The sequence below is a fragment of the Falco punctatus genome (assembly GCF_963210335.1).
Source record: "Falco punctatus genome assembly, chromosome: 2".
NCBI lineage: Eukaryota > Metazoa > Chordata > Aves > Falconiformes > Falconidae > Falco > Falco punctatus.
Window position 1 is genome coordinate 68,812,450 of NC_137581.1, and position 27,245 is coordinate 68,839,694.

At 39.3% G+C, this 27,245-nt stretch overlaps 1 protein-coding gene across 1 annotated transcript; it reads right to left on the reverse strand.

The window, feature by feature from the left end:
- Nucleotides 1-73: 73 nt before the first annotated feature.
- On the reverse strand, nt 74-27,167 carry IL18R1 (interleukin 18 receptor 1). The gene is made up of 13 exons (XM_080377318.1): nt 23,355-27,167; nt 22,286-22,384; nt 20,562-20,740; nt 19,500-19,614; nt 18,382-18,622; nt 12,155-12,332; nt 10,328-10,481; nt 9,746-9,808; nt 7,327-7,483; nt 7,014-7,147; nt 5,484-5,645; nt 4,561-4,719; nt 74-2,904 (listed from the first exon to the last, which is right to left on the reverse strand). Exons 4-13 carry the CDS (start codon nt 19,546-19,548, stop codon nt 2,504-2,506), a joined length of 1,698 nt encoding a protein of 565 aa, XP_080233444.1. The 5' UTR covers nt 19,549-19,614; nt 20,562-20,740; nt 22,286-22,384; nt 23,355-27,167; the 3' UTR covers nt 74-2,503.
- Between the last annotated feature and the right edge of the window lie 78 nt (nt 27,168-27,245).

The window sequence follows — 27,245 nt, forward strand, 5'->3', positions numbered from 1 at the left end:
TGGAAGCCACAGATGTGGAGAGGACGAAATAAAGTTTTATTAAGTGCAAAAATGGAACAAAAAAAATGCAATATAAATCACAGAAATTACCCTTTATTACCTTAAACCAACCATCATGTGAATTCACGTATAACTTGACATATACATGATCCAGCAAATTGACACAGCCAGTCTATACAAGTCCAGTTAACATCTCCTTTTCTTTAGGGACCAGTAAACAAAAAGCAGGTATTTCTAAACCCAGATTAAAGTCAGTAATTCAGGATATATGAGCAGTAAGAATAACATCTGGTGTTAAAATGAGTATGCATATCGTTAACTTCCCTTGTCTCTCTTTACCACTGCATGGGCAGAGGATCAGCTATAGAGATTAAATGACTGTCATGATACCGTTCTGTGCAAAAATACTTGCCCTTTTACAGATATTGAGTAGTTCCTTGTACTACATCTGAATGTCAGCTTTCTGGCATTCAAACAGCTCCTCTGTTATTCTGTAAAACCTCAGTGCTGTCAAATCCTATATGGTCTCACGGTCTTCCAGGTACAGCTTCATGAGATATAGCAGGTACATGCAGTCACATCATTTCTCTAAACGGAGGTGAGGGGGCATTCATGCCAGATTCAATCTCAGTTTATAGCAGCTGATTCTCATAGATGGTAGGCTCAGTCCACAGCTTTTAACAAACCATGTGCACTATCCATATTCACATGCGCAGTGTAACACATTTGACACTTTATCTTATTGGGCAATACGCTGATGACAGCATATGAAAAATGATGGGGCTGAGGAGCAAGTTTAACACCTCAGTTAAGTACCAGGAAAGTTACTAACTTTTCTGTCAGCTGTTTGGCCAAGAAATGGATGTGCCCAGTATGTCTGATGGCGTTTCTGAAGTAGGGGCAATCACTAGTCCTACAGGAGAATGTTAAAACTGATCTGTGATTACAAATCACAGGAAACACTGGTAGAGAAGAACTGAACCTTGGAAATGTGAAGAGACACATATCTACAGAGCAGAAATCCTCTTCAGTAAAATCTTAAACGAGAGAACATCTTTTGCCTAACTACCATACTTCAGTAGCTAATTAGTTGCCTGACAGAAAGCAGGAGACCTCTTGGAGCTGATCTGAAGGACACCACAGATGCAGGCCTTACTGCTTTGCTCCTTGCCATCTGTGTGTTAACCTGGCAACTATGTTGTCTCCATTTTGTAAATCGACATTCAGCCTCTACTTTTACCTGAACATCTGCAGAAACTGTGCTTTTTTACAGAATATTTGACAAACAAGGAGGTATTTCATTCTCATGAATCTTGAGATATTGCCATGACACTCAGAAGTCAAATTATGTTCTCAAGTGCACTAAGAAGGTAATGCAGCTCCATCACTACAGCTGCATGAATTAAGTGTCAGTGTCAAAGAGATGCCTCCTTAGAACCACCATTAGCTGAATGCAAGACAGATACTGAGCCTTTATGGTCTCCTAGCGAACTGACAGATCTTCCAAAATGATTCGCCACTGATTTCTTCCCATTGGTGGAGGAAATACAGTTCCATTTTATCCAGGAATTTATGTCAGAATCTTATCTTCTGATGGGTAGCTAATAATAAGGGAGGAGTACCATGGTTTTGAATGGCAATACTAAGTTAGTTTTAAAAAACAAAGTACAAGTGTTCCAAAGGGTTAGAAGTATATGTACAGACCAAAGATCTCACTTCCATGTAAATCCCCTACATCCCTCAGCTGAAGACAATTCAGGGCATATTGTAGATATCAGTATCTATGACCAAAATACTATTATCTCTATCCCATGCGCCTCTTCTCCCTGCCAAAATGAGCATTTATGGTATTCTCAGTGAAATAGGAGGATGGAAACAGTCTTTACCATTCCTCCAAATAATTCCCATTTGGCTTGTCCAGACCATGTACAACTCAGTAGTGAATACTGTTAGCCCAGCCAAATCTGCCCTACTCTTTCTAACCTCCCTTTTCCCTGCTTTCACTTGACTTTCCTGATTGACATAGCCCAAAGCCTGCACGTCAAGCTCTCTAGGGCAGGAACCGTTTGGACCTACTCCCAAGCAGAATCCTTAACAATATACAAAATAAAAAACTAAGAGCATCTAAGTAATAATACTTTGCAAATACTGTTAAATTTATTGAGAGACTTCAAAAAGTATGCAAGTATAACTGACATAATTCTACATTACTGGAAAATGTGAAATAAAAATGTTTTTCATTTTGCTTTGTGCCATGCAGTAAGTCCTTAGCAGAATGCAATTTCTGCTCCTTGTTCAGATTGCTGAGGAAACTCTCTTTGGGATAGCATTTAGCATTGGGGTTAGCATTGTCCTAGCCACTGTAACAGTTTTTACATTCTTCTTAGATCTCAGACTTTGCCTCTTATGAGCACTATAATCCCAAAGTAAGTGTGCAGTTTGTATTTTCTATTAGTTAGCAAAATGCACAGTTTTCAGCAGCATCTTCTGTCTCCAGATTCGTTTATATGACTGCATTACAGTCATAGCCCTCAGTGCGTGGTTGAGTCACTTCTGAACCTAAGTCAAAATTATTATAATGCCCTTTGGTGTTTATCTTGGTAGGTTTTGCTGGCATCAGGTACCGAAGGTTCTTCCAGAATCTGGAATTCAAGGGAAGAGATTTATCCTTTTTCCACTTCACAACCCTCTTTGAAGGTAAAAGAGACAGTGATTGTGGCAAGAATTTGTAGTCACTTATAGGCATATATTCAATTAATATGATCTTAGTTTTTCTCTCAACTAGGGCTTTATGCAGTCCACTCTCAAGTTCATATATAGCTCTGTCAGAAACGTAGTTCTGGCTCAGTATAATGATTAATCTTCGGCTTTTGTCAATAGATGAATGGATATCATCAACAACCGCTGCAAATTAAAGATAAATGTGTTATTAAACTAAATTGAAAGGACAGCCACTGAGTCAACTTAACCTTTAACAACCACACATGTACCAAAAATGTTCCTCTTATAAAGTGACATAATGTAAGCATCCTGTCCCTATGAAGAGATTAATACACATTGCAGATTAAGAGTCTGCAAGAACTATCTCAAGAATGGCCAAAGCTTTGTTCTCTGGGGCAGACAAAAACCTACATACAATCTCCAGCTACCCTAGACAGCTGTCTGTCAGTAGTCACACAGATAGAAGATGACAGCAAAATTTATTTTTCCTCCAACTAGAGATCTCTTTGCTCTTTTGTAACAGATACCATTGGAGTGATTCCACAAAAAACCACCAACAGCAACCTCTCTCTAAATATTCGGTAGCCCTCAGGTTACACTTTCCTTTACATCACCAAATACCCAAATCTATTGCCAGTAATCCAAAACTGAGACTAGCATGTGATGATAGAATGAGCTCCAACTGTGTTTTAATTCCATGACTTTCGTCATGACAAGCCATGACTGACATCAAATGGTGATACCTTTCAGACACCCATGCACCAAACTGAACTCACACACACAACTTCCTGTGCTTGCCTCAGCACTGTGCGACAAGATCTACAGAGACCACAGATCTAGAAAACATGCCTTACAGGGAAAGGCAAAGTAAATTGCAGGAGCAACCTAAAGAAGAGAAAACTGAGAGGAGAAGGAGGCTGACAACAGTATTACACACACCAAAGGCTCCTGTACATAGAAAGAAATACTCTTGTTTTCCATAATGGTTGAGACCACAGAAAAGGAAATAAGCTCAAACTATGGGAAGGAAATAAGCTAAGACTACTGAAAGAACCAGATTGAACACTTCAAAAAGCCATTTTGTAATACTTAAAGAGAGAGAATAACTGGGAAAAATGGTTTGGGAGAGCTGTGGCAACTCTCAGGTTAGAAAAATATGTCAAGAATGGATACAAGGAGACAAGATCCTGCCTTGTGAAGAAGGCTGCCTGACCTTACTGTTCTGTGTTTTCAACAATGAAATCCTATTCCTCAGCTGGATCTTTGTGCTAAGTGGAATCCCCCCCAGTATCTTTATTCCAAGCATCTGCAAAAGGCCATCTATCCATAGGCCATTTAGAGAAACAAATTTCAATTTTCTCATTTCTATTTTGTTATGGAACCCATTACATTCACAAAGTAGTTTCAACCCCACCACAAACATACAAGTTACCTGAGATTAACTAGTACCAGAGACACCAGCTGCTTTGTGCAGTAAATGTGAGTTCATTTTTAGGTGCCTGCTCTCAGTGAAAGCAGGGCAAGAGCCCTATTACTTTGAAACATCTGACATCTTCTGTGTTCTCACCTTAACTTTCTCCGTGTGAGCTTTCTCGTCTGTCTTGGTTCTGTGTAATTAAAGATGTGTGTGTGTATGTGCCTAGGTGTATATGAATTCATAAATATATCTATAGAATATTTAAAATGTGTGCATGTGAACTTTGCATGCACATGGTCTAGATTAGATGAAAAATGTAGCATTTCAATGCACATTTGACAGAATTCCTTCTAAATACAGACTTTTACCTTTGTGTGAAAATGATGTGCCGATTTAATGAGCAGAATATTCAATACACTTACCTCCTCCAGGGGATATATCCCTCTCAAATATACATAACTTGTACCCAAAGTTTTCTTCTAATATCATGGGTAATATCTTCAAAGCAAATTCTCGCTCTTCTTCAGTAGGAGAAACACAGTCTTTCAGGTAAGACACAAATGCATCATATTCTTTTCCATCTGGAAAGAAATCACCAATTGTTGGCTTGTTAGCAACCATTAGAAATACAGTATCTGATCCATCATTCTGGTTTTCAAAGTTATTGTCTCAGTAGCAAAGCATCTAGAAACTCCTGCTCTTTCCTTTGATACCCTGAACAGTCTGCAAACAAGCAAACAAAAAAGATCCTGGATCAATTTAAATCTGATATAAAAGATTCTGATAGCATTCGGCAAATATTTGAAAATAACATATCCTTTCTATATTAAGGTGTTTTTTTAAAAAAAACAGATTAATTTAACCAGTTAATGTCACATTTGTGATGATCAAGAAAATTGTGTCTGTAACCTGATAAGAATGCTATTTAAGTGATACTGCAGATTTCCACATTTATTTTGCTCTTTGTCTATGGCTATTAAGTATTTCTGTAAAATGGGTACTGGAAAAGCAGAATAAACTAATTTATTTTTTAATTATAAGAGTACACCATGGATATGACAGAACAGAGTGCATCTGAACAGTATCTGACCATGTCTTTTCCATTACCTGCTCCAGAGGCAGCTTCTTCACTGTGTTTATCTGCTGTTACTGCCCCAGGTGTATAACAAACTCACTTAAGCACCTGACCATCAAGTTCTCTTTTACATATTCTTTGCTGTTTCTATTCACAAAAGTCATTGATTTATTTTTTCTCTTCCTCAAAGATGATTGTTTTGTAGACCCCACCAGAAACTATTTTGTAATCAATACACTTATTTCCGAGTTAGCATTAGCCAAGTCATACCTCCAGCAGTGTCATCTTTTCTACATATGTGCCTATAAAACAGGACTAAGTCGACTCTAAACATCACACAGATGAACACCACAGCTACAGCAACACATGGAAATAGCACAGCAAGGACCATTCCGGTTGTAAATATGTGCACAGGCAGATCTCGGGCGTACCCTGTAAAACAGAAACCCAGGAAATCATAGCCTTAATACGGAGTATTATATGACAAGATTACTGTGTTCAATACTGACAGCATCTTGAAATCACTCCAAAAAATCACAGTGTTGATGTGAATCCTTTCCTGCTAATACTTCAAGCACATATGCATGCCATTTGTCCTGAGATGGAGAACTACAGAACATGGATTACCGTGAAAACTGGAGAAACAATCTTGCATGCATTCACACACCTTCCACTTACATAAATAAACTATATGTGGGATCAAGACTGACACTACAGACCCTTATAGATGTACGAACTGGTGGTCACCCACTTTTATAATGTTTTTTCTTCAGGTTCTTTATTATTTCCTGTTATTCTTTGCCTTTCACCCCTCTCAGTCCATTCATAACACTCCTTAATCTCTAAGTCCCATTTAATACCTTTGACCAAGGTAGGGTTAGTGGTTTTTTTTTCCTGTCTCTAGTCCCTTTCAGGTTTTGGTGGGGTTTTTTCTTAATTATTATTCTGTTACCTTTGTCTTTTTAGTTACAAATACGTATTTTTAACACTTAAATCTTTGTGAAGTCTTTGTGAAAGCACTGTTAAGTCACGCTCATTGTGGTCTGTATTTCATTTGCTTTATTATATGCATCATCTTTTTACTAGTTTATTTTCACATATTCCCAGTGAAGCTTGGAAAGGTCTGCAAGAGATGGAAAATAAAAAGGTAATGTCCATTTTCCATGAATCTCCAGGCTGCCTGGACTATGGTAGAGTCTAGGTAGCTTTCCATAGCTAGAAGATAAGAGTCCCTGACAAGAGAGAAACCATCAACTAGAACATTTCAGGAATTATTAGGACTATAAAAGACTGGTCTTTCCAGAGGATGAAAAAAACAAACAAACAAACAAAAAACCAAAACCAAACAAACAAACACTCAGATTTTAATTTTAGAAAGAGCTGCTTAATAAACAAAATGATCAAACAGCAGACTCTGGGCTGCACTGAGCTTTGGGTACTTAACCCCTGTGATCCCACCAATCTGATCAGTAGGAGGGCACAGTCATGGGATCTAACAAAGTACCACCCAGGGATCTGTCAGCCTCCCCAGCTGTGTCCACAGCAGCATCGGTTGAACAATGGAGCTCTCACACAGCTGCTCTAGCAGACATGGCAGCAACCCCCTGCTGCCCCTGTCTCAGAGCAGGAGGAATCACCCAGGGGGTTGTTAGGTCCAGCACCAGATGGACCAGGGCCTCCACAAGCACACAGAACATCATGGAGAGATGTTCTGAAATCAGTACCCGGCCCTCAGGATTGAGAAGGCTGGCATGATTAATAATTATGTCTGAGAAGTGTGATTCATAGATAATAGCATACTTTTCTTCAGTTTCAAAATTTTTATTTGTGTTCTTCCATCAGCTTGCAACATGCAGGTGAAATTATGATGGATGTCCTCTTCCGTTACTTCTTTAATCCGTAGTAGCCTTGTGACGTAGAACTTGTTTCCCAGCCTGCAACAAGGAGTGGTGTAAGCAACACTATCTGTACAGAAACCTACAACCAGCTAAGAGGCAGATTTTGAGGAAAAAGTTCAAAAGTAACCCCAGACAGGATTTACTGAATTTACAGTTCCACAAGTGCAGGACATTATCACATACAAACAAAAGTGCAGTATTTTCAGAAAACCTACTGTAATCTTTTGAACTCTTCTTCACATATTGAAGGTTCGTTCTCGGGGATACCTGTGCATTTTTCTGGAAACTTGTCATTAATTAACCAATAGAGGCTGGCATCTTCTTGCATATAATAACTCAAGAAACCTGTGCAATTGAGTATCTCTTCTTTACCTAAACAAAGCATAACATAGGAAGACCTAGTCAGAAGTAACAATCATGTTCACAGTGCAGTAAAATCTCAGCTTTCCAGGCAACATATACCATGAGCTGTGCTCCTTTCTGGACTTCATAGTCCCTGCACGTTTCACAGGTGTTCCACCTGCACTGGTGGTAGCTTCTGCAGCCATGCACAGGGCTCTGCTGCACCCTGATGCAGTGACAGCCATCCACTGTTTTCTCTCAGCTAAACTGTCACAGAGAGATGAGTTCAAATAGGCCAGAGAATTCCAGGATTCAGAGAATACAGGGAGTTGGACTTGGTGATCCTTGTGAGTCCTTTCAACTTGAGATAGTCTATGATTCTATGAACTAGACAGTTCTACAGGCAGAGAACAGGAGAGGACAATCCATCACTAGTGGGCCAGGTAAAAATAAGTAACCGGTAAGGGGAATTATAACCAACTGATTATAGTAACTAAACTATACACTTTTGCTCAATAAAACCAAAACCTGTTAGAGCCCCTGCTGAAGTCTCACAGAAGAAATTCTCACCCCAGCACCACACCTGGAAATCAGCATAATCCTGAACATATGAACAAGTCAGTCAGTCAGCCACTTTGTACCATTTCAAAGCACGAGTTGGAAGCGACAGGAAACACCTCATAGAGTCCAGTTAACTATAACAGCCAAACTAAAAAGACAACTATACACTTGGGAGAAGTGCAGGAAGAAGGCTGCAGCTCTGGAGTGTAAGATCTGATGATTTGCAAGGCATTTTATTTTAAGCATTGTCATCAGAAACTTGACCTGAGCTTAGCAGCAGCTTTACACCACCTTTTCTAGGTTACGCCAGCATCATTTCCAGGGAACACACTCAGAACACCCTTTATTAATCCACAAAAGACACATGTTAGTTCTTGTTCAGGCCATCATGCACAAATGCTTTCCAGTAAGTGAGGCCTGCCCAGGAATTCTCTAAGGGCATACATTACAAACTGACTCCTCAAGATTTATCAGAGTGGATGCTTGCAGGGGAACTGCTTAAGAATCTTTAAAGCAGGATCCAGCTGAAAATCTGCTCGTCTTAGAAATCCAAATCACAGTTGCACAGATTGAAACACAGACCTAAACTTCTAGTACTATCTACCTTGCAACTCTAGCTCTTTTACCATACAAAACAGCTGTTTTCAGGGAAATATAGAACACCATCTAAACAATGACAGGTTCAACAGAACATGGACCCAGCTCATCCAAAATTCCCTTCACTGTCCGCCATGCCATCTGTCTCAACACTCAGCAGGTAGTTCTATGACCTTATGAAATGATCTTATCAAGGCAGATAAAGGATGGAAGACAAGTGTTTCATAATCATTTGATGCAGCCTTCTAAGGATGGGGACAAGCATAGTAGGTGGGAAGAACTGTGCAGGAAGGGTGTAGTGGTAGGTTGGGAGACATGAGGCAACACAGGATTGAGGTACTATCATTAGAAAAAGGACCTACCAACTGGTATTTGTGGGAAGGAAGGACAATTAGCATCTGAGGTCCTGGCTGAGCAAATGAGATCCATGTATGAGCAACAGAGGAGGTGGATATGATTTTTCAAACTTGAAAAGGAAAGAATAGGTAACCAGATGGGAGAAACCCTCAAGCACAGAGGAGGAAAAAGACAGGTGAATTTCTGTTTTTAAAAATTAATTACAGCCTCACAAAATCCTGGATCCTGTCCAACACTGTGTGAAGCCTGCAGACCATGTTATCTAACCTATTCCCAGCTAGAAGCACAGTTAAGATCTTGGCTTTTGACAATATAACTAATTCTTTGCAGCAGTGACGGATCTTGATGCTCACGTTGCCAGGACTGGCAGCCCTCACAGTTCTCATTTCCCTGCAGAATAACATCCTCAGGTACATCAATTATTAAGGGGATTACTCATTATTGCTGTTCACTGAGCAAACCAGATGTCTTTCACACATTGCTCCATGGGGATTGCTATCTACAAGAGAAAGCCACAGAGAGATGGTTTACCATCACATCCACTTTCCCTTGCTGGTCATAGCAGTGACCTCAGCTTCTGCCTCTGTAAAAGGGTACATTTAGCATGGAATACACTAGGCAAAACATAACTAGATGTGAGGACCGATCAGATTCAGGAGGCTGCACAGACAATTGTTTGTTTGATTACACTTAACCAGACCATCAAACATAAAGGCATCAAAACACAAGCATATATAACCAGTGGCAACCATGAAGATTCTTGTATTAATTTCATACCTATTTCTGTTTCAATTTCTTCATTGTGTCCAACTATCTCTGAAGTTACAGCCTCGGGTGCATCTAAAATACAAAGAAGTATTGCTATTGAAGTAATAGCTTGCTTACATTCTACCACAGTAAAAATTACATATTTGCTTTATTTCTAAAACTAATCATATACACTCCACTGAATTCAAAGAACAATATCTGGACTCTGGCATTATTGAGTAGTTTAAAACACACTATGTAATGCTGCACTTTTTTCACATGCATATATGTACAGTGCACAAATTGCAATGGCTGGAAAGGCTCTTCCCCAAACCCCTTCATAAGTTTGCATGACTCACAGCAGCTATTACTGGAAAGAAAAAAAAAAACCTACCTCAGGGAAAACATACTAAATAAATTTTCCAAAACTGGTATGTCATAGAAAATTCTTCTGCTGCTTTTTTTTTTTATTTTTTAAATTGTTGTAAAATAGTTTAGATTACCAGATTCGATCAGCCTTGTATATATTCATCAAAACAGAACTGTAATTAAAAACCTCCATTGTAAAGAGAACCAGAAAGCCTGCTTCAGTATTTCAGAAAGGTTTCTTACCTTCTTCTACAAGCAGCTTAATTGTATTTGTGCTGTGGTATATCTTTCCTTTATGACTGATTAAAATTTTACAGGTATATATCCCAGAGTGCTGTACTGTTAAGGTTTTAAAATCCAGTTCCCTCTCTGTTTCGTTTTCATAGTTCACACAGTCCTGCATCAGTAAAGGCAGAGAATACTATTCTGTAGCAAACACGCATTCAAAACCTTAAAGAAGTGAAAAATTATTTTTGAAACAAAGTGTCACCATCACTCTTTCACTATCTCCGTGATATTTATCTGACCCAAAAGAGGTGGGGACCCAATTTTCAGTCATGGTCACTTAAAAGCAACATGTAAACATTTAGCCTGTAAGAAGCTGAGAGCACTGCAATTCCACACAAGCATCTGAGTATGAAAATATCGTATCTGGAATTTAAATGCACGCATCTTTTTTTTTTTTTTTTTTTTTTTTAATGATGGCTTGATTCACCTGCTTGTGGCCAAAAGTTGTCTAGACATATGAGGAACTTTCCAGGTTAAAGCACAATGCCTCAACAACAGGGAAAGTGACCATCTCAGAGAGTGACAAGAGTTGGGCTCACATTTGTTTGCCCTCCCTAGCCCCCAAAACAAACTGCTTTGTTGTTTGGGTTTTTTTTTTAACTCATAGCACACGCTGAGTGAAATGTCCTGTGAAAATGCAGCAATATTTGGTTCTCATCTAAATTACCTTAGATCAAGAAGGGAAATGATCAGCACTGGAAATTGTCCAGGGAATGGACATTTCCTGGATGCATATGCTTACTACCAGGCTCTTACACAAAAGGCACTCCTGTTTTATCTCAGCTTAGGGTGTGATAGTAAGACTGAAAATTTTAACCCAATCAAGCACCAAAGGATATTTAGGTACAAGGATGGGTGCTTCCTATGTCTCACACAGTATTAGGCATTAAAATATTAGGCGTCAGTATACCCAACTTATCCACGAAAGAGGTCAGTCTGGGGTATGGTGCTTTACTGAGGAACATATCCACCTATGGCCCTATCCATCAATGGTCCTGTCCTCCCAGGCCACAAAGGACAAGGAAGCAGGGCTGTGGCTCATTCTGCCAGACAGAATCCAGATGCCCATACTTAAGTGGCCAAAATCCCTTCCTGAAATGGATTCAGTGTGGAGTGAACAGCATCTGTTACTCCAGCCAGGACACCTGAGAGGAATAAGGAGCGCTGGTCAAGGCAATGCATAGGGACAGAGTGGAAGAAACCTATTCTATGTGCTTCATCCAACAGTTAAGCACAACACCCCAGTTGCAGGTGTTCACACAACTGTCATCTATGCTCTGGCAAAAGCTGGTAGAGAGAAGAGGGATGATTTGCCTAAAATGAACAGAACTGGATTGGTTACACATTTTGTAAGAAGAGTTTAGAACCAGCAAAACTGAAAAGTTTGCAATTACTTTACAAGCACACGCCAACTGTAAAACAATTATCTTGGCAGCTCATTTAGTGTCAGGATAATATCTGAATCAGTGAAGCAGCAGCTGGCTAAACCAGCTGCTGGCTAAATTAGCAAAAAGACATGGACATCACACCTTTAGCCATTCCAAACTACCAGCTTATTAGTAACTTCTGAGTATAGGTACATTTTTCTAAAAAATCTGAGAACAGAGAAAAAATTCCTTTTGTATATCTTTCTAGAAGTTTTTTTTTCCCTAATAACTGAGAAATTAAAGCTTTACAAGGTTTGTAGATGCTTCTAAAAATTTGTTTCTAATTAATTTTTCCTGCAATCAGATGTTTTGTTTCTATAGCAAATGATTTGAGTGACAGTGTTTCAATAATTACCTTGTACCATGTCACGCTGTCATTTTCATTGACAGACAAATCACTGCATTTCAGTGAATGACCAGTTCCAGCATTTTTAATTTCTGTAGTTAGATGATTTTTGTTGAAACAGCTGCTTTTATTTCTTTGAAGTACATTCAAGGTCCACTTTTGAATTGTGAAATTTTGTTTTCCATTGCTATGAAAAAAAAAAATTAGCAGTCAGTTTTAGGAGCTTTTTAAAGGAATGTTGCTTAGTGAGTTACACAACAAAATACAAATAAATTCTTCAATACCTCTGTTAGGTAAAAAGTATACCTATTCTGACCTAATTATTTATATTTTCCTTTATTACTTTTCCACCACCAAATACATGTTACTTCCCATTAAAAAAAGAGGTTATCTAAACCAAACCATCTATCACAAAATATTTGACAATACAATTATATCTATGAAATATGAAAATCTATGCTATATCAACCAGAACAAGGATGCAGCAATCTATGGCATCATGTATAGTTACAAGTGAGCATAAAAGAGTTTTAGGACCTTGAATCAGCTAGATATTTTGCAGGTTTAATCTCCCTACGAGTTGCTAAGGTTTAAAGCTGTAAGTGAAAAATATATTTGTAAAATATGTCAAAAAACAGATGGGCAACCCTACTACTATTCACAAGGCGACACTATTTATTGTTTGATACTGTGCAGTCACTGATATTTTGGAAATATTTCTAAACTACGCAAGTCTCATTAATTACAGAATCCCTTATGGATTCAAGCATGTCTGCAAAACAAGGCATTTTGGAAAGGATTCATCTCCTTGTCTTTCAGTCTGCACTGATCAGAGATCTACAGCATCTGGCTACCCCAGGTTGACTGGAAGAGCCAGGAACTACCGATTCTAAAGTGTCCCATGCAGTATCTGTAAAAGATCAGATAAATATGCTCCAAAAATGCCTCTTTTGAATATCTAGGAGCTGACCATTGTCATTCAGATATCTACTACGTTCTATCCACATATTCCTCTAAAGAATCAGATTATAGCTGTGAGTTATTTCACTGCTGGATATGTCCAAATAAATGAACACCAAGGGAAAAGAAGCTGGAGGACTTCTGGCTTAAGCTCAGCAAAGCTGGCCAGACTTTGGCAAAGTTAGTGTTTAAGAGAATGTTGTATGCTGCTGCAAGTAAATGGGTGAGATTTTGCAATTAGTGCATAAAGCTCTCATTTTTACTGAGCGAGCAAGCAAGGTCTGACAAAGCAAAAGAAGCAATCACAGAGCGCTTCCCTCCAGCATCAGTCATATCTTCATAAGTATGTCTGAATCTTTCTGTCTCTAAGAAAAAAAAGAAAAAAAAAAAAAAAGGAATCATTCCCAGGAGAACTGAAACTAGTCAAGAATAATTTCAGTGAAAAGGGCTAAGGGGAAAAAGCAGTTAAAATGGAGAAGCAAGCCTAACAAGTCTATCAGCTTAAACACCATTCTTGACTGATATGTCTTTTACTGTTACAAGATTCAGAACTATTAGGACATCGTTTATATGATGAATTTAGCCCAAGTTTTGGGTTGTTCTTTCCTCCCTTTTTAGCTCCCCTCCAACATGATATATTTACGTATTTTGCTCACCCTCTTCACACTGTAGCCCTTTTTCAGCTTACATAGGCTCTCCTTGTTCTCCTTACTTAAGATAGTAATTACTCGTAATTGCAATTGACTATCTAAACCAAAACATAATGGTTTGGTTTCTCTATCAGTTAACTATGGTGTCATAAACAGGAAAAACCTTATCAAAACTTTTTCATCAGAGATGTACTCACATGGGTATTCACGGTGGGTGGAGTCCTTCTCGCCTATTCTTCAACATCACATTTACACCTTTAAATCAGAGCTACTAATCACAGTCAGCAGTGGGACCACAGTCAATAGTCACCCTTTCGGAGTGCAGTTTACATGACTTATTTTAAATGTGTGTTTTAGGACAAGATAATCCGTGCCCCAGAAGTGTCTCTCTCTCTCCCTTGTGGTAGGAGAACCTCTTTAGCAGGGGGTTGGACTAGATCATCTTCAGAGGTCCCTTCCAACCCTGACCATTCTGTGATTCTGTAAAGGTACCTTACCTACAGTAAGTTTAGGTGTAGACACAAACATCAGTTTCAATTAATTCTGCTGAGTCTGCATGGTTTTTAGATATCACACTAGTATCTGAAAACTGCTGGAGAGGCATTTATGGATCTAGTCATAAAATACACAATTCTACTATCTAGATACAACAGGTGGAAGAAAAGGATCAATAAAGCCACATGTTCTCCTCAGCACTGTCACTCCACAGAGGCTTTCTTCTGTGATCATATTTGGTGAAATCACTTCAACAAATATGAGGATTTCACACAAAGTGGATTAAGATATTCTACCTGATGAGCCAAAATCTGGCAAAGGGCAGCTCTCTGGAAGGTGACAAAATCATATCTATGCAAACTAAGATGAATTTGGCTTACATAATTTCTAGTTGTCTGCCATATACATGTTTTTCAACAAAAAAATGCATTAAGTCGTATTGTTTGAACTGCTAGTGTCTCAGCTGTTTTATTTCCATCTTGGTTTCCACTTGCTGAGATTCTTTAATGATAATTTGCAGGGAACAAAACCATTTCTGGCTTAACAGCCTTTCAATTCCCTCCACCAAACCCACCAAGAAGGAACAACAACTAGCTTGACTAAGGAGGTGATACAGGGAAGTGAAAGCCCTTATAGAATATAAACCAAGTTTACTTGATACATAGCCAACTCTAAAGTCATCCCTTAGCTATTTCACTGCAACAAGAAGACAGTGTTATCTCAGTATTTCAACCTACTGCAAGAAACTGTCACTCTGTCTTCCAACCTACAGTATTAACTCTAAATGTGTGTGTTCCCACTGCTTTCAACTGTTCCGAACACCGTGAAAAAGTGAGCAGTATTAGGGTCTTAAATAGTGTCATGTGTTTATCATGGATCTCTGTACTTTCATTTTTTCCAGGAACCTGTAAGTTCCCTCAGTTTCACGGTCACCACCACAGAGCAATCAGATGACCTGCTTTTTTGTATTCTGGTTTTTTCTTTGATAACCACAGGATATAGGCTATGAAAAAAACATACGAATTAGAAATCCTGCCAGAGATGTGTGACACTGTTTTTCTGCTTACCACTCCCACTACAAGTGCACATGAAATCCTTTATTGTCAAGAAATGTTGCTGAAGAAGGACACACTCAGGCTTACAGGTGTTGTCTATTAATTCCTGAATTTATATCCTAAGTCTACTACACTAACAAACACACATAAACACATCAATGCATACACGCGCACACTTTAGATATCTATGTCATGTCTCAGCAGGACACTTCTGCTTTAACTGGAAAACTTCTGATTCTTCTTTAAGTCAAAAATAAGTGGATAATACACCATAAAAACATTGTTACACCATTTTCACCTCTTGCTTTTTGCATATTGTCAGTTGTAACAGATCGGAAAAAAATCCCTAAATTTAATTTGTTTGCAAAATCTGTCAACATGTGTTCTCTTTTCTTGAAAATCTGAAAAATTATATTTAATTAAATTATATTTAGTTGTCACTTTGTTCACTAAAAGCTGCCTACACAGTTATAAGTACTCTAAAAATAATTTACCATATGGCTTCCAAATAGTTCTCCAAATTAAATAGTTGGGGGGAAAAAAAACCCAAAAAACTTAGAATGCCTGCTTTCAAAACCAGAACTTTAACCTATTATAAATGCTCTGAAATGACACAAATTCCATTCTAATTGTCATTCTTATTAAATCTTAAACCAATTTAGTATTTCACAATAGCCCACAAGTTTTCCCTATCCATAGAGACTACTAAAAGTCCTCTGTCTCTGCAGAAAACCACTTCTGCAAATAATCTGTGTTTTCTGAAATGTAACTTCTTTAATATGTTTGCCAGTAGTGACAACTGTCATATAAACTAAATCCAAGATCCCATTAAAATCCCATGAAAAAAAATCCCCTTATGCCTATTGTTGCAGTGGTGACACTTGTGAGGAGTTTCAGTGCAAGATTCTGGCATATGCCTTCATTCCAATCCTAACAGAACAATTAATACCTGTACGAGCCTAACAGAAAGCAATTTGGGGAGGGGAAGAAGGTTGTTTCAGAGTGGTCAAAATATATTCTTTTTAGGTGAGAAGCTTTTTTTCCCCTCAAAATAAAAATGCTTTCTTTCAAAACTGAGATTTAAAATGTAGTAGCATAATAGTCCTAGAAAATGAAACAAAAAAAGCAGAAAATCAGAAGTTTTAATTCCAAATGAATGCTTTATGTGATCAAAACCTTTCTTCTGAGTTGCTTGCTGAAGTAAATCAGCAAATCAAGACATTGCACAAAGGATTCAGACATTTTTCTGGTTTCCAACAAATACTTATTAATACAAACTTTGTCCTAAGTTTTACTTAAGGTCTTTTCCTTTAGTCTCCTTCTATACATAAGGCTGTTTCTCTCATTTTTGAAGTTTATATATTTTTCATGTTCATTTTACAGAGTTCTTGTACTTTACTGTGGATTTACTGTCATTACCCCGAGTCTTTAAAATAATCACAAAACCACAAGGGTCATGAAGTAAGGCTGGGGGTATCACAGCTTTCCTCTCTTTTGTCCTTTATTTTATACTCCTTATGACAGCCTCCTTGAACCTGGCGATTCAAGTGTGCTGTCCACCTATCTTTCCCCATGCCAAAATGAGTCAAAGCATGCATTTTATACCATTGATGAGGTGCTGGCAGTAATTTGTTAGATTTAATAGCTTTTTAGCACCATATTTAGTGAAATGACCATATAGACGACTGATCAAGGCCACCAGTAAAGCCAAAATTTAAAGCCAAATTCAGACTCGATATGAAAAGTACAAGCCTGTAACAGACAAGCCGATGTCAGGTATTACTTATTGTTAACCCCTACACACCAGGACCAAGCAGATGGCTTCACCTGTGCTCCTTCATACGAATGTCTGTATTCAATAATACACCCCCTTTACATGACCTTGCACCACAAAGTAGCCAAACTACCATACTCATCGCCCCTAAAGATTCTTAAGATTGGGTTCAACATATGTGAGTAAAATTTTTCTTAAGCTTTACTTACTATTCGGATAAAGAGTACCCTACATTTGAAAAGAAATCACATAAGACCAAAAGAAATATTCTACCAGCAGACTTCTCATTTATAATATTTAGCATTTCAGATACTGTGACTTGGTAATTTTTAAAATCATATCAGGAAGATGATAATAATAATAATAATAATGACACATGGAAAAACAAAACATTAAGTTCTCAGTTTCCAAGTTAACTTGGAAGTTAACAATTGAAGTCTAGCTTAAAACTGTAAATTATCAAACTAGTGTTTGTGATATTACTGGAGGAAGGTGGAGTGTATTTTTCAGTACCTGCAGTCCTACACCTTTACAAACCAGGCAAAAACCTTAAAAATATTGCCTGAAAACCAGCACAAATCATTACATGCAAAATAACATGCTTAAAACTAATTATTGCTTCAATTGTAAATGCTGGATTACAGTTTTGGTGCAAGTTAGTCAAAAGAATTCCATGCAGTAAACCTTTGATTTAGTTCCTTTTGTCTTTAATGGTGGTCTGATGAAGATTACCACCGAATAAACAAGGCCTATCCTTATTTCTCCTTTTGACTCATAATCTACAGTGGTAAGAATCAAATCTAATTATTTCCTTTGTTCTTTGAACAGCTCCAAGCATGCAAAGGTTTGCACAGAAACCATAGCTCATCTATGCCACTCTTTATTACTTTGCTATACAATCAGACCACTTGGCGGGCCTCAGAGTGTGAGATCCACTCAACACAGTAAGGAAGAACAAGTCTGCTGGAGAAGACAAGCAAATATTGCCTTTTACTTGGCAGTGGACAGAAGGGTTGCCTATCACTCATTTTGCTCAGGTAATTAATCACAAACCAGCAGAAATGCTACCTGCCTTATCAAAAGGTTTACAGAACCTTTGGAAGGTTGCAACTGCCTATAGCTATTTGTAAATATTACAGGTCTGCCTGGATGGTTATTGAGTAGTGATGTGGGAAATGACACGTAGTTCCCTGCACCTCCTTTGTACAGATGCCACTAGCAGCACAAAGCAAGACAAAGAAATTAGCTTCTACATACACAAGTGTGAAGGCAAGATGTTCACCCCCCGGCTTGCATACCAACCTGTGAGTGACAGAGTAATTCCCAGAGTCACTGAGTTCAGCTGGCCAAAACTCCAGAAAATTCATTTGGGAAACAATTCTGTGTGTTTCCTTTATCAGTTGCTGCTTTCCAGCATTTTCTTTGTACCAGTTTATTGTGTATGCTTCTTCCTGAAAATGTTCTTGCATTGACTCAAGATAACAAAGGAAAAAATATTCCCCTTCTAGCACATCAATGGAGGCACGAAGGGGACACAGCTTCTCTTCAGAGAAAAAGGAAAAAAAGGTACATTAAGAAGCCAAGTACTTATTTCAGAAAATTACTTTAGCCTGAGTTTAAAGTGATTTGCTGCGCTGCTTGTCTTTTATAAAGCAACTTCCTTTCAGCAGAGTAGTTTGGCAACATTTATTTATTCCAGCAACACTTACTGGAAAACTCAGTTTTCCACGTCTTTATTCTACCTCACCCAAACAAAACCAGAAAAGGGGGATAAAAAAAGGACATGCCCCTAAGATTCTTTAATGTGGGTCCAACAGTGTCGGAAGAAAATGGGCACAAATGCCAGAATCTGGCCCCACTCTGCAGTAAGGCAGCTGCCACAAATGGAAAGGGAAAGGAGACATTCTTCACATATGGTTTGATTAGATAAATATGGCTACTCCTCAGAACTGGTCAACTGCCATAAAATCAGAGATCTTATGAATTAACATTTGGCATTTTCTTATCTTCTTAATTAAAACTAAATCATTATGTAGCTAGATTTCTTTAAGATTTCAGATATCTTTGGGAAAGTTGCCTTGGAATGAGGTTATGTGTGTAAAATTTAGTGTCAAAGTCTGCTTTTCCAATCAAATTTTCCAAATATACCATTGCATACAGAAGTCCTAAAAATAGAGAAAAGGGACTGTGGTCATCAGGTGTCTCCAGGTAGCATCTCAGCTCCTTTTGTTTCATAATTTGGATATTTTGGACCAAATTTCCCAAGTCTGGAACTGGGCTGAAATTGCCGAAACCAGTAAGATTTTGTTCTTAACTGCAAAATACAAAACTTGCCCCACTCTAAGCAACAGTCAAGAAGATGCCACATATTCATCAAATATTTTGAAGGTTCTACTAATGAAATGAAGATTTATACTTACCAGTGGCAGATTCAATGATAAACATTAAAAAAAAAATCATAAGAGTCATTTTTCTGAGTTACTTTTCACTTCTCCAGAAAAATGAAACTGAATTGTCCTTGCTTGTTCGGAAAGCCTACAAAAAACAGATTCACAATTCATCACAAGTGCAGGGAAACAAAGTCCTTTGAGCATGTGGGCAGTGCAACTATTGCCTTGTACTGAAAAGGGCTTCCCAAACGGAAAGTTACACATTTTTATTATAACAGCTGTTTTCATACATCAGGTAATGTATCTAGATTTTTCTTGCCAAATTTGTTTTAAATTTAGAAAGCACTGCAGGGTTTCCTTCCTCCATTTTCTTGTTCACTAGATGTATTTCACAAATGACAATCTTACAGAAGCACTTAAACTTAGATCCCAAGCCAGCAGACACCTATCACAGGAAAGAACAGTGTTTTTTTTCTCCAAAAAGAGTATAAACTTTGCAAGACTGGACCTTGTAGAAACAGCTAGTAGAAATTTCCCTTGCCTTCGATGAGAACAGCATGATTTTGATAGATTGAACATCTTTCTTGATGGCTAATTTTGAGCCTGTTAGAAAACAATTTTGTCTTACAGTTTTGTCTATGGAACCAATAAGCACCGGATAAGACTGCTAACATTTCCACTGATGGGGAGGAGATGAAGAAGCTCATATTCAGTTACTTCATATGTAGCCAACTTTATTTTCACAGGGAAATGGAAAACACCACTAAATAATACCAGCGTGGAGAGTCTTCTCTGAGATTCCTCAGAACAGCAGGTTAACTGGCAACCAAAGGCAGAGCAGTCCTAAGGCTGTGCCTCAGTTCTGCTTACAAAACAGATAGGTTAGGTGCATGATAAGCTCAATTCAACCTCTGCAGCCAAGACAGACAACCTTGCTTAGTCACCGACCCAAACATGCGTGGACAAATCAGACACACACACACACATGAAATGTATTTCACAGAGAGCGCTGCCAAAAGAAAGCTCATTAGCGTTGCATTTCTTTGGCTTTATCACCTAAACCTCTTGCAATTTGAGAAAGCATATACTTACTGTGTAAAACACTGCCTTGAGATCTACAGTCAGAAACTTCCTATGATCTACAGCAGCCAGAGGCAGGAGGCTACTGCATTTCCAGCGATATTCCAGAATGACATCAAACTGTGTAGCTGCTCTCCTTCTCTTATCGTTCTCCCCCGTTCTTTACAAGTATGCCATCATCCCATAAATCACTGTAAGGAGATGAAAGAAGTGTTTCACATCCCTTTTTTCAGACTGACTGGTAGGCAGATCCAGATTTAGAAAGCAGCTAAAAGTTGGATGCTGAGTACTGCAGCAAGCAACTTTAAAGGGTCATACAGTAAACTGATCAGACCTGGTTTCAGTTCCCTTCTACACATGTGGATTCAAACTGCTACACTTTACAAGGAAAGAAGGGGCCCCTCTTTATTTTCATTTCTTGAATTTACCTTTCATTTTTCACCCTATCACATCCAGAAGAAATACAGCTGTTACAGACCATGAAACTATGATCTGTTACATAAAGACAAAATCATTTATCACCAGATTTTAAATTCTAAATCACATTCTTTGTTAGCACATCACGTCAGCACACAGTGGAAATTTGTTGAATGCAGAGCAGAAACCTACATTCTTTCAACAGGGATTAAAGAACACAGTGCAATGCAAGGTACTTAGTAATAACCGAGTTGGAGATTGGCAGCTACTGTTAACAAGAAAAACACAGGTCCTTAATCTTACTCTCACATTGCTGTTGAACCTGATCTGTTTGTCTGAAATTGTTCTACTCTAGGCTAACAGTGTTTACATTTGAGCCATATGCAGCACTCTGATGAAATTCTAGGAGGGGGATAAAGAAGTGGCAAATAATAAATGCTTTTGGTGAAAGTCAGCTAATATAAAGAGATTCTTCAAGGAACAGAATAAGATTTTTAATTCTCAGAAAGAACTGGAGAGTTTATTTTAAAGTAAAGGCAAAGGTTCTCTGCCGAATAAAAGGGTACAGAAATACTCAAGGGGCAAAACGGCAAGGCAATAGTGGGGAATGACAGCTTCAATGAAAAAAGTATAAAAAGCCCAGTTGTCTAGAAGGCCCAAAGCAAAAATAGCTTTAAGCATGTTTTTCAAATTTCATACATGCTTAAAGCCACTGATGGAATTTTAATAATAAAAAATCATTTTTAAAAATCACCATGCCATTGTGAAGCCAACAAAATCTTTAAACAAACTGAATGTTTAAGTTCTGTAAAGCACATTAATGATATACCTCATGAAGTAAACAATTGTATGTATTTAAGCATCATTACTACTTATTTTCCCAGAATCACCAGAAGATTTTGGTATGAAAGGGAGCTGATAACGTCAAAGTGATCCTCAGTTTTGGCCAAGTAATTCATTTTGATCAACACTTTTAGAAACCTGAATTTGGTCCCAAAGGGTTGTGACTTCCGGGGTTTTTTTTTGAAAAATAGATTCTTCTGAACGTCAGACCATTTGAACAAATATTTTGGGGTCAAGAGCAGAAAGCACTAATCTTACCTCATTAAGAATGGCTTCTTGTGGAATTTAAGCCTTTTTCAAATATCATCACACAGTGCCGTAATTCCCATCAGGCTCATGAAGGAAATGAAAGGATCTAGCAAACATTTGCCTTAACTATACTATGTCCAAACAGCATTCTGCCAGGACTGCAATTTACCGGTAAAAATTAAAATCCATCTTCATTTCAAAAAAGACAAATGAAGTTGTTTACTTACTATGCAGGTCTTGCCAGGTGGAAAGCAGATACAGAGGCAGTCTTCCAAACTCTGGGGGGTTACAACTTGTACTATAACTCTTCTGAACCTCATTTATCACTGAAACAGACAGTAACCTCTCTCAATACAATAGACATCTCAGTCTGAAAAACCTCCTGAAAAAGGTAAAGTGGAATTTCTCACCTTGTGTACCGTTGACTGCAGGGAGGAAAATGGAAAAGGTAGATGTGAGAAATTAACTTTCACTAGCATTAATGGAAAGGTAATAGCAAGTTACAATTAACTTTTCTAAATGAGGCATCTGTGGGCTCATACACAAATGTTTTAGGCATCATCTTTTGCTGCTCCCAGCTACAACAGCACTCAAGGAGCCCATCCTGCTCCAAAGCCACCCAGGTGTGAGGGAAGGGGCCCGGGCAGCACGGGGAGGGTGGCTTTGCGGGGCCATTGATGGGATGTGTGTTGAAAATAAGCCCTTTCCAGAGCTAAATTATTTGCGGCATCTCTGTAGTCGGGAAAAAGTATATCGCGGGCCGGGGATAGAGTGGGAGAGAGGTGCCCCAGGCAGCGCAGCGGGCAGGGAAAGCGTGGGCGTGGGTCGGGGGGCAGGCAGGGTCGAGGGGCAGGCGCGGTCGGGGGACAGGCAGGGTCGGGGGACAGGCAGGGTCGGGGCAGGCAGGGTCGAGGGGCAGGCAGGGTCGAGGGGCAGGCAGGGTCGGGGGACAGGCAGGGTGCCCGGGACAGAAGCAGAGCTCCGGCCAGCGCCTGCAGCCTCCCAGCACGCACGCGAGTCGGGCCGGAAGGGATGGGGCTGGCGGGGCAAAGCGAGGGACCCCGCACCCCCACAGAGATGCCCTGGTCAGAGGCAGGCGCCCGGCTCCTCCGAGGGAGGGCAGAAGGAACGTCCTCGCCTTCCCCCGCCCGCCCGGCCTCTCCCGCCTCCCGGCTGCCCCCTGCCCCGCCGCCCCGGCTCGGTGCCGCACCGCCCCCCCGTACCGGAGCGCCGCGGGGCCGGCCCCGGGGCGTGCAGCAGCGCGGAGAAGGCAGGCAGAACTATTACCAGGCTTACCAAGGGTGCTGGGCGGTCACCCGATCGTGGGTGGCAGCCAGAGGTGCCCCCCAACAGCAAAGGGAGCGATCATCAACTTGTACTTAGGAGACGGGGGTCTTCCCTCCCGCAGCCCTCCGGAGGGAGGAAAGGCACAGGGAGGAGATGTCTTCGGTTCTCTTGAGTCGAAACGCCTCTTCCTCCGCTCTTCTGCTGAAGGCCCATTGCAGGACTTTCTTTCCAAGAAGTGAGATGGAAGTAGAATGGACGCTTAGGAAGGCATATATTAAGCTAAATATAGCAACGTGTGCCTCTGCTATGGCTTGCTTCCCCCCTCACTGTCCGTTTTGAGAACGAGGATGTGCAAAAACAGATAAACTGTATCCTCAAAAGCTGATACTCTGCAGAGACCTCAAAAGAAAGTGGAAAAAAAAAAAAAAAAAAAAAAGGAAGAAATACAACCCCCCAAAAGCATTTCAAAATATGGTCTGCAGGAAAAGAGACAAGGCAAAACACGTGATCCTACCGTACTTTGATCAGAAATGTTCCCATTTCAGTGCTGGTTTTTTCTGTGATACCATCCCCTTTGGGAGAAGAGCAATGCAGGCTTTCAAGACATGAAACATCTTCTAGCTCCATTACTGCAAAGGGAGCGCGTGTATTCACGTCTAAACAAGCTCTCACACCAGTAGCTGAGCCTGTTTTCAGCCAAATGTTGATATATCAGAACTGTAATTCCATCAGGGATTTCTGACAGCTGTATTTCCTATTTCAGTACTGATCCTGAGCAAACAAAACCTTGCCACTGTTCATTCATATGAATGGTTTATTCGATATGTACTGTGCAATGATTCACTATACTTCTAAAGTTATTTTGGAAACAGCAGGAAAGAATTCATTCCCTCAAGATTTCTTTTATTTTCACATCACTTTTTTCATCTTCAGAAACTTGTTTGATGAAAGGTACTTTTTCAACTCAGGACAGTTATGAATGCAGAAGTTCCCAACAGCAACAAGTGGTGCCACTTCAGAGGTAAAAAAAAAGCAGATTACACTAAAACAGGAGGGATTCCACAGAGCTGGCTTTTTTACATGTTTTTTTTTATCACTGAGGTGAAGCAAAGAAACCCTGGAGAGTTTTACTGTCTCGCCTCATTTGTTTTCCTCATCACAGATTGAAACTATATGTCTGTAAAAGCACTTTGGCTAATGTCAGTCAGCACAGCTCCAGGAAAGTCAGCTAAGAATCTGACTCACTTCAAAATCTGACTTACTTTAAAAAAGTGTACAGGATACTTTGCGGTGGCTTTTGGTTTTATGACTCAGTGCCTGATTTTAAAACTTAAAAGAAAGATTATATCATAAAGATAATATATTTTTTTTTATTACATTAAGATAATGATTTTACATGAGAATCCGAAAGCAAGTTAGCAGCTAAGAAATAAAATGGTAAAGCAAAATGTCATTGGCTTTTTACTTTGACAGGCTAAGTCTTGATAGTGACAGTTTGGAAACATCTTTTTTTTTCTCATTATTTTTCACTCTTTTAGAACAAAACTTTCCGTGAGCTGTTCTCACATTCATTTGCTTTCATTTCCTTTTGAAATAGTGTCAAATTTCTGAACTTTCATCTGTATTGTAGAAAATGCTGTGTTCAATTGGTCCTTCCAACTAATGTCATAGCTAGCTCTGCCACATGTCAATGCATATGAAAGGAGAAAAAAGTTCACACTTTTTAGTCCTCAGACTAATACAATTTTAATGGAGAAGGTATAGCCTTGTGATAGAGAAGTAACTCAAGCCAAAATAACTACAGCTCAAATTTTCATTATGAAAATGCCATGATGAAAATGAAAGTTTGCACTGATACTGGAAAATGGATTTTTGTATGAAGCTCTGACCACCTGACCAATCCGCTAAGGAAGACCAGTTACTTCTCACAGTTTTTCACATCTGTCTTTCCATCTAACATACACTAAACAGAGGTACTAACTGAAAACCTAAACTGTGAAACTATTTCCGTCATAAATAGCAACACATCCAACTCTTGTAACCACAGCCTAAGCCTGTTTTCTTCTAGCTGGTCCTTTTTAATCTACTTCCGTTATCTCTATAAACCAGTTATATTAATTCTTAGCAGAGGTTAAGTTATATTCCATAGTCTTTTCAGCATTATCTGTCCCTGATGTCAAAAAGCAGGTTACAGACCAATAATGTGTCTGTTAGAGCCTCATATGTTTCTCAGAAGTTTTATAATATGCAAGCTGCACGTTTACAAACTTTCCTCCATATTGTAGCATCACAGAATAATTCAGGTTGGAAGGGACATCTGGAGGACATCAGGTTCAGCCTCTGCCCAGGGCATGTACAGCTGAGACCCAAACACCTCCCAGGATGAAGATCCCACAGCCTTTCTGAGCACATGTTCCAGCATTTGACCATTCATATGGTGAAATAATTTTTTTCCTAATATGTAATGTAAATTTCCCATGTTTTAATTTGTGCCAGTTGCTTTTTTGTCCCATCTCCATGCTCCTTTGAGAAAAGTCTGGCTCCACCCAGTCTCTCTATCTTTCCATTAGATTCTTGTAGACAGAAGCAGGACCTCTTGTCCTCTCCCTCCATGTCCTGTGCTCTTGGTGGTCTTTCCCTGGACTCACTCCAGTATTTCAGTGTCTTACTTGTACTGGGGAGCCCAAAACTTGACATATTACTCCAGAGCTTATCTCACAAATGCTGAATACAAAAGAATAATTACTTTCCTCAATTATACTCTCACTAGTAAGGTGCAGTTCATCACCTTTGTCACAAGGACACACTGCTGTTCACCTTACTGTCAACCAAGACATCCAGTATCTTTCTGCAAAGTTACTTGTGTTAGGTTGGCCTCCAGGCTGTTCTGTTGAATGGGCATATTCCATCTCAGATGCAGCACTTCACGCGTGCCTTGGTTGAACCTTGTGAATTTTCCATCAGTCCATTTCTTCAGACTGTTGCTGTTCAAAACAGCAGCCCTGTGCTCCAGTGTGTCAACTGTCCCTCCCCAGCCTTGTTTTCTGTCTGAAAACCCTGTTGACCGTGCAATCTGTCCCATTGCCAAGGTCATTAAAAAGGATACTAAACAGCAGTGGTATTGATACCAGTCCCTGAGGGATGCCACTAGTAATTGGCTGTTAGAGGAGGCTCATAAGGGGATCACAGTGTGTTGATCCTGCATGGACCTCAGTCTCACTGTTTTCCCACTCACCTTTGCCCATTTATCCGTATCTCACCGTCAGAGACTGTGCCAAGGCCTTGCTCAATTCAAGGTATTCAGCATCCAGTGTTCTCCTATTGTCCACAGCACAGCTGGATATGCATGATACCTTTTTGTAAATCCAGTCACCTTCTTCTCTTTCATGTACATTGAAACAGCTTCAAGGATTGCTTCATAATCTTTCCAGAAGCTCTATAAAGACTGGAAACAATTTTAAAGAATGAATTGCTATACCAAAAATTATATCTTTCATATAAAATTAGACATGTAACTCACACCTTAAAGTGGTAAAAGGGAACATACAAGCACATGTTTCTAACACAACAGCTGTAGTTTTTCAACCCTTGAAAGAATCAGGATCGTACAGTTGCACACGTACAAATTTTTGGTCGAATATACTATCAATTTTATATATCATCTTCCAAACATACCTTTGTCCAAAGCTGTAAGAAATTAATGTTGCATACACTACAAGTAATAGCTTGCTATGAAAACTAAAACATTCTAAATACTTCCTTCCAGTGGCCAGTCTCTTGGGCTTCACAACCGTGTGAAGGAAATATAAGTAAAACCGTCTCCCTGCAATGTGGCAGGAGCAATAGCTAGTCTGGCTGTTCAGGACTGTGACTTAGGTGAAGCCAGAGGGGTCATGGTTC